Genomic DNA, 12,694 nt, shown 5'->3' with positions numbered 1-12,694 from the left:
AATACATAGAGGTATATTATTCTACTCTTATAATTTTAAAAAATATTAGAAACGACAACAATTAAGTGTTATATTAAAGTCTTTTCTATATTCAAAGAAATTAGTTAATATGTATTTTAAGAATATATGATAAATTTAATCTTTATAAAAAAATTTAAATATTTTTATTTAATAAATATAAAATAAATATATTAAAAATTTAAATTTTTTATATTTTAAATACAAACTTTTTTTACAATTTTAACATGTATTTTTAAGACACAATATAAATAAATTCTAAAAAAATATTGAAAATTTTTTTGTAGTATAAAACTTTATGAGCAATAAGAGACAAAAATTTAGCAGAATGGTGATGATGTTACGTAGTACCGAAATTTATGAAGTGTCACGGTGCAATTTGATGTTGCTGGTGCAGAGAAATTTCTGGGTTCCAACTCATTGTCTGTGAAAACTGAAAAGCACAGCACAAAATAATAATCATGGAGTGCGCAGACATTATTTATCTTTTGAAAAAAAAACATCTATGAATTATCAGAGAATTCAAATTCGTCATGATGATGAATGGGTTGATAACGATTAAATGTACGCAAGTTGAATTTTGTACTGTATGTATAAAATCACAATTTTGACGTCACTTAAGTGTGTTTATATTATTGTTTGCAAATGGATGTTTGTATAAAATTGATTTTATAAAAGTAATTTTGATTAAAAATGAGTTAGTATTAATATAGTTTATATTTGGTAATTTTTATTCAAAATAGATTATAAAAAAAGACATGATGTTTCGATTACATTATTCAAAATCATTTTTAGATAAAAAATTACAGAAGAGGACATGAATTTAAATAATTATTTTATGTTATCTTATAATTTTATTTTAATTATTTAAATAAATTTTAATATTTTTTTAATATTCTCAGTATTCTTTAGTACTCTAATAGGATTAATAAAATCATAATACAAAGTAAAAAAAATATTCCATGCAAAAAAGAAATAACAATAAAATTAAAAAACTCAAAAAAATAGAAATTTTATAAAAAATAATAATATGCATAAGAGAATATTAAAAAAAATATTATAAAAAAATAATAAATATATGAATAATAAAGAATATAATTGATACATAGAACGAAAAAACTAAAATTTTTAATTTTTAGTAAACGTAGGTTGAGAACGGAAATCACTTTTATATTTATAGAATAAAAATGTTGTTAAACATAAAAATAAAATGTTTAAAAAATTCAAACAAACTTTTTTTTCTCTCGCTCAAGCATATTATTATTTTATTTAAATTTAAATAATTGAATCATCAAAAGTCAACCACTATATATATATATATATATATATATATATATATATATATATATTACTTTTTCCGGTAAATAGAGGGTTGTTCATGAATTAATGGAGTAATTGTTTGTCTTTTTTCTTTTCATTATCTCTAGTTCAATGATGTGGCAAAAATACATAATTTCGATTTGTATAATTTTTTCATTCTTGTTATTTTTATGATAGACACTATTTTAATTTTAATTTTTTTAACAATTAACACATATTTTATTTTTTTATTTAAAAAATAATTTAAATATATAACTAATTAATAATAACTATATTTTTATGTAAGTGTCGAATATTTTGTGTATAAATAATGTTATTTATTTTCATATACCAATTGTGGGCCATTTTGTAGAGCTTATGAAAGTGTATAAATCAACAAAATACGACTTATTAGGCCCACTAGAAAGTATTTAATGGGCCAACTCATAGAAGATAGAAATAAGCAATGAAAAATATCCAAAGGAGTGAAGGTTCCGAAAAAAAGAAAGAAAGAAGGAAAACTGAAAATGTGTTGAGAGTTTTAATTTATTTTAAATAGAAAAATAAGGTTTTAAATTTTTTATATTTTTATTTTTTTAAAAAATAACATACATATTTAAGTTTTTTCTCATTTTAGTATTAGAAGGATAATTAAAAAGATGAATTAGAATTCTTAATCATAATTCAACAAAATAAATACAAAAAAAAAATTTTAGTTTAGGTTACTCTTTCTACTCTCCTCTTCTAAAGAGCATATGGGAAACTAGACAAAGAAGATAAGTAGTGATATTTTAAGATAAAAAAAAGATTGAAAATACTGCACGAATTATATCTTTATTTTAGGTGTATAGATCCCTTTAATTTCAATGAATACCCCACCCGATTCCTGACAATTACCTCGAAAGGACTACGAGTCCCCAAAAAAAACATTCAATCTGGTCCCTAATCTTTTTATTAAGGGTCTCGTTATCTTTCGAAGTAATTGTCATGAGCCGTTTAGGATTTTTTTTTTCCTTTAATTTCTTTCCCTTGAAATAAATTCTTTTTTTTTTTCACTAACATCAAAATTGGTGATAATTTTTCTTTTACAGATAATATGATGAGAACAATATTGTGATGATAGTGTGGCATAAAACTTTACCCACATGTCCAAAATAAAAATTCCGAAATGGGTCCTCTGATCTCTTTTGCCTAAGTATAAGCCATGGTCCATGGCCTTCTCTTCTTCCTTTTTATTCTTACACTCTTGGCACTGAAAATGACATCAAAGACAAGACATGAAACTCTTTGGACTCGAGCATATGTTTTGTAGCAACATTTTATTATCCCATTTAGTTCCATGCATCTATCTCTCTCTTTCTAAAATTTATAAAAAAAAGGGGATGATGTACTATCAATACAAAATCATTAGTAATTCACATGGAACAATAATAATTACTTAGCTTCATCATCATAATATATATAAGCTAGTTGTTGTTGTAGTAGTAGTACTACTACTATTTTTTTAGTGACAAGGAAATTAATTAGTGATTAGTCAATTAATTAATTGATTAACATTTGAGAAGGGTTAATTCTACTCTTGATGACTCCTTTTGATGTTCCTTTTCCCAATTTGGCCTTCCAAGGGTGAATTCAAGATCAAGCATCAACTCATCAGAACTTGACAATGAAGTAGAATCCAACTTATTCTCCTTCATGCAATTAGACATGCCCCCACAATTGTGCTCTTCCACCTATTTAACATAATATCTATATATTAGTTTAATAATCAATATTTATATATGTCCAATTTTATATCATCACACATAAAATATCTAGTTAAGAATTCCCTCCAATATGAAATTATCATTTATCTCTAAAATTTCAATTTTTCACAAAAATAACTTTCTAGTTAAGTAAAATTGGGTAACATTATTTTCTAATTAATATATAGTAACTTTATATAACCCATTTTGACAATCCTATTATCCAAAACAGTTTTTTGTTTATTATCACTTCAACATTTTTGAATTACTTTTTAATTTATATACACATTTAATTAAAATTGAATAATAATTAAGAGTAAAGTATATTTTTTGTCCCTAAAATTTGACAAAAGTTTAAAAAATACCCTTAAGTTTTATTTTATTTTAATTTTATCCCAAAAATTTTTGATTTGTATCAAATATACCTCTAATGACTAATTTTTCAACAAATTTAAGACCGATTCAACAATAATTTCATAAGAACAACCTCTCAACACAAGCAAATCAAGCATAATTTTCATGCATTATTGTTAGATTGGTCTTAATTTTTTTAAAATTTCAGCCGTCGAGGATATATTTCATGCAAATCGAAAACTTTTGGGACAAAATTAAAACAAAATAAAACTTAGGGGTATTTTTAAAACTTTTGCCAAACTTCAAAGACAAAAAATATACTTTACCCATTAATTAATGATATAAGAAAGAGTAATAATATATAGCATTATTTTTTTATTTAACATTTATCATCAAATATATATATATATAATAATAATTAAAATAAAAAATAACACATGTAATGAAAGGTATAGCAACACTAGAAGCCACATGAAAGGTCCAGTTTCTGACCCAATTTGTCTCAACTTACCATGGTTTCATATCCCTTTGTATGAGAATCCGTCAAACCAAGTTGGGGTTTTTGTCTACTATTGTTTGTATTTGCCTCCATTATTGATGATTGCCATGACCTGATTTTAGTTCATAACATTATTATTAGTATTAGACTATTAGTGTACATAGTAAAACTTGTTATAAACCAACAAATCAAACTGTTACTCCAATTTAGCACTCAATTCATCAGATAATTAGGTAACCAAATTAAAGCAATACTCCAAGTGATTCAAAATTATCCAAATCTGTATGTGTAGTATAATTAAATGGCATCGCTAACACTTTATTATAGATAGGTTTTTAATGGTTAAATATAGTAGCAATAATTATAGAGGTCAACATCTAAATAATGTTAGCATCAATTTCCCAAAATATTACTATGGAGTAGCCCCACATATGAAATAATACAAAATAAAACTTTTATTGGGAAGAAAAACAATATGTTAAAATTTTTAATGGAATATTAATATATGTTAGAAAATCAAATTAAATTATGCTAAGCAAGTGAATGCAAAACATGAATTTATCCAATATAATGTCCTTCATTCATATTTCATAGCCTGCATGGAGGATGTTTACTAATAATTCCTCTAAAAAAATTAACGAGTAAATAAACCAAACACAATCCTTGGCAATGAAATTATAAATTTATTAGGGTAAAGTATATTTTTGTCTCTAAAAATATTTTTAAATTTTAGTTTATTTCAATTTTATCCCAAAAATTCTCAAATTGCATCAAATATATCCATGTCGACTAATTTAAAAAAAAATAAAACCAATTCAACAACAATTTCATAAGAATAACTCTCAATACAAACAAATCAAGCATAATTTTCATGTATTATTGTTAGATTGGACTTAATTTTTTTGAAAATTTAGCCACCGAAAATATATTTGATGCAAATCGAAAAATTTTGAAATAAAATTTGAACAAAATAAAACTTAAAAATATTTTAAAAATTTTTGCTAAATTTTAAGGATAAAAAATATATTTTATCTAATATATTAAAATAAAAAAGGAAAATAATTGTACTAATAAAATAACACATTGAGATTTGGATCAATTGTTAGACTTTTTTGATAGACACATTGGGATCAATACATTGACGATCAAATGTAAAAAAGCATCATTAGGGCTCACATATAGAAAATGACCACCCACAAACCTATGGGGAGAAAAATTAAATAAAATTAAATTAAAACCCTAGGTTATTGCACGTCAAAATCTATGTATTGGTAGAGTTTCTCGTCATTAATTTTGGAGTTTGAACTTTGAACCCCGAAATCAAAAAGATAAGAACAAAGGCAAATTAAACTTAAGTTGAAAACAAACACTAGTATTAAAGGGAAGAAAAAACCAAACACGAGGCATTTGTGAATATTTGTGCATGTATACTATATAGTTGAACCTAGCTAGCTATGCTACTACCTTTTATTTTATTTTAAACTACTAGCGGTAATTCACTTGCTAGAGTTTTATATACTTTTATGTTCACATTAATTTATTTGTAAAGTCAACATGGACCAAATTAAAGAGGCAATCAAGGATGAGAAATCGTTATTAATTAGATGCTTAACAAAAAGTGATGAATAATAATGTTCTCTAGTTTTGTTTTACTACACTTAGAATGTTTGTCCTGCCAAGCATTATTGGAGTTATTTGCACATACATCTTAAAAATAAAATCAAAGGCATACATATGGGAAAAATTTATGTATTTTTATGTAATAGCAATATGAAAAAAATTACACAAATATTAAATCAAATATTATATATTGAGTGAGTAAAAGTTGTTAATTTTTACGTTTATTATTTTTTTCAAAGACTTTAATTTTGATATACTGACAGTATAAGATATTTTATACAATCGTGCAAGTATAACCGTTTTTTTAGAAAGTAGTTATTTTTACTAATATTACGTTATGTGATTGAATACACGTATAAAATGATTTTACAATGACAGTACATCAAAATTAATTTTTTTTAAATTTTTTTTTCCTTTTCTAAAGAGGAAAACATGATATTATATAAGTTTATAAAATATAAATACACATTTTATTTAGGCGTGCATAACATTATTTTTGAAAAACAAAATAGGCAAACAAGATATTAATTATTATTCACCTTTGGGAATAATTTTGTGGTGGATGTGGTAAATTATTTGGTCTATCATCATGAGAAGCTGAAACTCCATTATTGGCATGCAAATGAGCAACATTATTAATCCTTGGCATTGGGATTAAACCCATATCTGTCTGGCCATGACCTGAAAATTTTTCCATCAACATTAAAAGCCAATGCACTTGCTTTATCAGACACATACAAATTAAAGCTTATCAATAATTCACATGAGAACTAATTGAAGTGCCAGTCCTATAATATATATGTCCCTTCCAAAACCACCTTTTGTTTTTAAGGGGAAACACTACTATATAGTACTATGCTACTTATCTAGAGAGGGGTAAAAAAATCATGGAGTTTCTCTGCCACACTAAAGATCACAAGCAAAGAGAATAACAATAATGATAGTATTGGAAGATATGAAGAAAATATTTTATATATGGGGTCCCTTTGAGAAGGATCACACACAAATTCATGAAATTATACCTGTGCTTTTGTCAGTGCTCTTCACTGTTCTATACATCTACAAGATCACAGCAAATTAAAATAATAATTAAAATAATGATTTAACTTGTATTTATTATCAAGTAAAAAAAATTATACACTTCTTTAATTAATATATCAATCATGTTAAGTGTACATTACAATCAAATCGGCCACCAAAATCAACTACTAAAATAGAATGTACATTCGAATATAAAAAATACATTAAAAATAAGTTAAATTATGCATATTTATATACAAATATATAAATATATGGTAATTAATTTTTAGTAGTCAATAATTTTAATGTGTAAATAATATTTTTATTAATATATATAGTATATCAACCAAATTATTTTACTTAATTATTTTTTATTTTAAAAAAAGGTTCAAATATAAAGATAAATATATTAATTAATTAATTAATTAAGAGGGATAAATCATAATTAAAATTTAAAAATAAAATAATATATAAAAATAAAAAGTTAAAATATGATCATTTATGTACTTTTTTATTCGTTTAACTTTTTGAGACAAAAAATTTTATGACATAATATCAAAGTTTTTATACTTGAAAGTTCTAGAATTTAATCTTTTGTTAATCTCCAAATAAAAAAATCTATATAAAATTTACACAAACTAAAAAAAATTCATATACAAAGATATATATCATAGATATAATTATTCAAGTAAATATTTTATCAAATTAAATTAAAAAAAAGTAATATATGAGAAGAAATAAAAAGTTTCCAGAGGGCTAATATTATTAGATTTCCCATCTAGATACCCTTTTGTCCTTAGTCCTTGTTTCTATACCTTGCCCACTACTGGAGGCAACTAACCAAAACAACAAACAATATAGTCCCTTTTTCTTTTCAATTTTCATTTGTGTCTAAATTTGAAAATCAAAAAGAGGAAAAATACGGATACATAGCTCATCATCATAATAAGAAAGAAAGAAAGAAAAAGAAAAACAATGGAGACAATGGAGATATGGGAATAGTGAAGGCCACACATATATATATATACCTGTAAGTGACTTTTGACGTGTGCTAGGGTTAGATCCTTAACATTCATTAACTCTAAAACTGACTTTGGTGTTGCCCCTGCAATAATATAATGTTGACATCACAAACCCCCTCAAAAAGTTTCATCTTATATATGGATAGAACTAATAACCTTATTAACATCAAAGATGAAACTATATCATTATTTTTTTTCTTTTATCTAGTACATCTGTAAATCAAGTATATATTGATCTAAAAACGTATTATTATTATTATTATTATATTTTTTTGCCATATTTATAATAAGAAGAAAAAAAAGAGATTATATATAAGAGAAATGAAAATGAATTAGCTAGACACTCTCATCATCATATTAATAATTACTTTAATTACTTATCCAATATTTTTTCCATTTCTCAAAGTTAAAATTTAGTAGATCGTGTGTAAAATTTATCAATGATAACATGGCATCATTTTTTCCCCACAAATAATAATAATAATAATAAGAATAATAATAATGAAATTATTACTTACTTTCATGGCCACCAAGGAGTTGAACAGCATGAACAAAATGGGCATGGAGGGTTGTTGTCCATCTCATCCTAGGTGCTCTCACGCTCCTCTTGACTCCATTAATGACCCTGGAGCTTCTCTTGAACTCGCGGCCATAGATTTGAGGTTGGAAATGGTGGTGATTATTGAAGCTTCTAGAAAGTCCTTGATGATGATGATGGTAATTATTCAAATCTAAGGTCAATGTAGGTTGATGATGAAGAAGGTTGTTGTTTTCATGGCTTAAGTCACTTGCACTTCCACAACTACTACCACCTGAATCTGAAGTAGTTGAACTAGTACTTATATCATTGTAAACAATTTTCTTCCTACTACTTAGGAACATGTTCATGTTCATGTTCATGTTCATGTTGTTGTTGTTGTTGAGGTTGTTGTTTTCGGAATCTGAGACACTAACACATGGAGGGCTTATGTTTAAGGACAAATCTGGTCCTTGAAATTTAGGGGGTGATGATGCTAACAAGGTTTGCATTATTGATGGAAGAGAATTTGTCAACATGAAGAATAATTCAAGATGCTAATAGATTTATAGATAGAAAAAAAAAAGAGAGAGAATAATAATAATAGAGAGAAAGATCTCTACTTGCTAGGTTTGTTAGAGAACTAATAAGTGTATATATATATGAAGTGGTAATAATTATATATAGAGATATAAATTAAACAACACAAATTAAAAGAAGAAATAAAAAAGGGGATGAGAGAAAGAGAGAGAGAGAGAGTAGTTAATTTAATTAATTAATTAATAGGAATTAAAAAAGTAAAAATGATGGTGAAGTAAATATATTAATATAGTAAGAATGGTTGAAAGTTGAATTAATTGATTATATGATGATGAGTGAATGATGATTTGCATTGGTTTTGGAGAGAAAAAGATAGGCTTTTTAAGGATTCAAGTGAGTCTACATATATAGGGTTGAAACTTGAAAGAAAGAAAGAAGTGCATAAATGAATTAAAGCATGTTAATAAAGAGGAAGAGGGAGTAGTAGTGAAAAAGGGTAGTGAGTTTATTTATGGAAGGTGAAGGATTAGTGTTGAAAGTAGCATGTATGAATGCAGAGATAGAGAAAGAAGAAAGAGAAAGAGAAAGAGAAAGATAATGGAGTGAGAGAAAAGGAGAGGCTCTTGCCTTAAGGTCCATTTTCCCTTATCTGTAATATAGTACACTGCAGGTGTAATTTAATTCCAAGATTTTTTGTTTCATACTTCTAGATTTAGTAGTAGTAAACTACAGTACCCCTTCTCATAAAAAAACAAATTATTATATATTATGTATATAAGAAAATAATTTCTCAAAATCACAATATATTATTATTATTATTATTATTATTATTATTATTATTATTATTATTATTATTATTATTATTATTACGCTAAATCAATTGGACGGAATTAGTTCTCTTCTACACGGGATGCATAGGGATAACGGCGCACAGTCAGACTGAGGCAGTATCGGCGTGGGATACAGTGGCTAAACGACGGTGTTATGATGCGTCGGGATGACTGTCTCCAGCACTAACAGCGAGTTTTGAGCGTAGATCGAAGATCGGAAGATTATGGTAAAATTAAAAGTAATTGTACGTAATGTGAATATATTTAATTGCTAATTGCTAATTTTTTAAATTTTAAAATTTAAAATTAAATAATTAAAAATCTGATTAACTTTTAATTTATTTTCTTTTTTAAATTTATGGTTTACATTATTTACAATCATCATTGTTTTTCTATAATTTCTTTTATTATTGTTGTTGTTTATAAAATTATTATTTTAAATCTCAATAAACAATTTTATCCTCATGTTTTTGTTAAGGAATACAATTGGGAATTTACTCCAAACTTAACATTTTATATCAAGGAGTGCATATAGATGATGAACTAAAAAAATTGAGATCTAAAATTTTGCATTATCTTATATATAACATTTCACACATCTTATTTAATTTAATTTGACTCATACTAATTGAGATCTAATATATAAAATAGTTACCAATATAAGTGACTAGGATAGAAAAAACAAGTTGACCTTATTAATTTTATTTAAGACAAGCGATTAATTTTATTTATTTTTATTTTTATTTTACTAATTTTATTGAAAGTAAAGGAAATTTTAATATTATAATTTTGAGTGCATTAAATTGAAAAATGAGAGTGCAGCTAGGTAGCAGAAAGATATAAATGGTTGCTGCAAGGACTATGGTTGGAATTGGAGAATAAAGCCAAAAAGGGTACTATTCAATGGAATATTGGGATGGGAATTGAGTTTCTATGGTTTAATGTTGATGGATTGTGACCCATTAAAATTCCCTGCCCTCTTTTTGTTCCTATTCTTCTCCTTTTTAAAAAAATTTAATTAATTAAATGTATTTTTCTTGAATTGGAATATTCTCTCCATTTGTATTTATGAAGGAGGATTGAGTGGCAGGGCCAAAATATCCCTGTTCTAAACCCTGATCATGACCCTCACCCTCTCCATTAATCACACTTCATCAACCTTCTCTTAATAAACATATAGCTCTGGAATACCTTGACCAATGTCCATTTTAGTACATAACCACCAAGGACTATTCCTATATATATAGCCATCAAATATAGTTTTTGTTTTGTATAATTATTTATATATTTTTTTATCAACATACATCTTTAAATAGTAGTTACATAATATGATGTCAGAATTTTTATAACCAAATAATTTAATATTTAAAAAGAATAAATTTTAATATAAGATAAACAAAAATAAAAAAATATTTATATATTTATAAAAATAAATTTTTACGTGAGAGAATGTATTAAAGATATAATTATTTATATATTTCTTTTAATTAATTTAAATTTTTTGAATAAGCGATTTTATGATAATTTTGTTTTAAGTAGTAGAATTTTTTGGTAAAAGGAAAAATTTTGCATTAACCTCATTAATGAATGTAGTATTTTCCAACGTCATCACAAATTAAGAGATATATAGTACCATTATTCTTCTAGAAATAGTAATATGGAAATATCTTGTTCTAATTTTATTTACAGTTTTGTTAATGACTAGCAGTAACAAGAAAAGACAAATTTTCATTTTTTTTTCCCGAAATTTTCAAAACTTTAATTTTTTTGCTATATACTATTTCTTAAACTGGCCTAGCGACTCTAACGGGTAAACTGTTGTGTTTATGTCGCCGCATTTATATTTTTCTATTTTAGAGACAATAATATTACTACTATATTAGGGCCGTTTAATATAATTTTATTTGCTAATGAGTTATAGTTCAAATGACATAATCTTCCCGTATTCAATTAGAAGTTGTGGGTCTGAGTCTTCTATTTTTGGCAAAATATATATAATTTTATTTTTGTAATGTAAGAGAAAACAAATTATAAGTGTTCTTTAGGTGATTAGGATTATTACCTCTCTTAATAGTAGAACACAAACACGAGATTATGATAAATTTATTTGTTCTGCGTTGGTATCTCTACAGGATTTAAATTATTTGAAAAGAGACTTTAATACTCAAAATTGAATGAGAATAGTTGAGACGTCAAATAATGGATAAAAATATTAATTAATTTATCTTATCTTTCTTGATTTTTTACGGTTATATATTCCATTGAGAAGAAACGGTCAAATAGTAATGTGAAAACCTCTCTCAGCTAAAAGTCAAAATATAATTCATGACACAAACACAGAGAGGCTAGCTAGTCATTTTCCGTTAGACCAAATCTCCATTAATATTTAATACTCCTTTTTTTTCTTTTTTTTTCCCTTGCCGTGCAATTGTACTTAATTAAGAAATTCTAATAAATTATATCTTTAAATTAAATTAATAAATAGCCGAAGATTTAATCACCCCTAGTGGTCAAGTCCAACTCTAACTAATCATTTTTTTTGAACAAAAAAACTTTTATATCTAGTTTTCATTTTCAACTAGAAAATTATTGAAGAGATATTTTAAAAAAATAAAAATGTATGTATCACCAGAGTTTTTATAAAATTCTTTTGAGAGAGACCAAATATTCTCGTTACATATATAATTATTATTTTCAGGACAAATATAACTATTGAAGAGAATCATACGTGCGTATGGTATGTTATATATAGTGGCCAATAGAGGTGGAGCTGTACACGTGGAAATTAAAAACCATCCCAACTATAAGATGATTTTCCAAACCTATGCATCTCTATGTTTTTTTTTTCAAAACTTATTATTTTATAGAGTAAAATGACAAATAAATTTTTAAAATAATATATGTGAACACATTATTTTTAAATTAATTTATTATAATTAAGATAAAAAAATTTACTTTAAATTAATTTATTCATGTTCGTTATGTTAATATTTTATTTTTTTTAAAGATTAATATGTCTGAAATGTAAGTCTTCAAAAATTTATTTATTATTTTACTCTATTTTATATAATTGTTTATTTGCTCTTAGTTAAACAATCATGTTTCCCAAAAATTTCATTTTTACCATCCGTGAACAATATATAATACTGCTCTATATATAATCCTAATAAATAAACACACACCCTCTTCCCATGACAATAACTTTGATGGAATCCAGTCAAATTATACAA

General features: G+C 25.2%; 1 protein-coding gene across 1 annotated transcript; it reads right to left on the bottom strand.

Annotated features, from left to right (window-relative positions):
* Positions 1-2,705: 2,705 nt before the first annotated feature.
* LOC112697899 (probable transcription factor KAN4) lies at positions 2,706-9,324 on the bottom strand. Its single transcript, XM_025751274.3, has 6 exons — positions 8,096-9,324; positions 7,584-7,660; positions 6,558-6,594; positions 6,075-6,216; positions 3,928-4,027; positions 2,706-3,050 (listed from the first exon to the last, which is right to left on the bottom strand). The coding sequence occupies exons 1-6, from the start codon at positions 8,631-8,633 to the stop codon at positions 2,868-2,870; spliced, it is 1,077 nt and encodes a 358-aa protein (XP_025607059.1). The 5' UTR covers positions 8,634-9,324; the 3' UTR covers positions 2,706-2,867.
* Positions 9,325-12,694: the final 3,370 nt, after the last annotated feature.

This window comes from Arachis hypogaea, chromosome 16 (genome assembly GCF_003086295.3).
Source record: "Arachis hypogaea cultivar Tifrunner chromosome 16, arahy.Tifrunner.gnm2.J5K5, whole genome shotgun sequence".
Lineage (NCBI taxonomy): Eukaryota > Viridiplantae > Streptophyta > Magnoliopsida > Fabales > Fabaceae > Arachis > Arachis hypogaea.
Note: the sequence above shows the minus strand (reverse complement) of the source record. Positions and strands in the feature narration are given on the sequence as shown.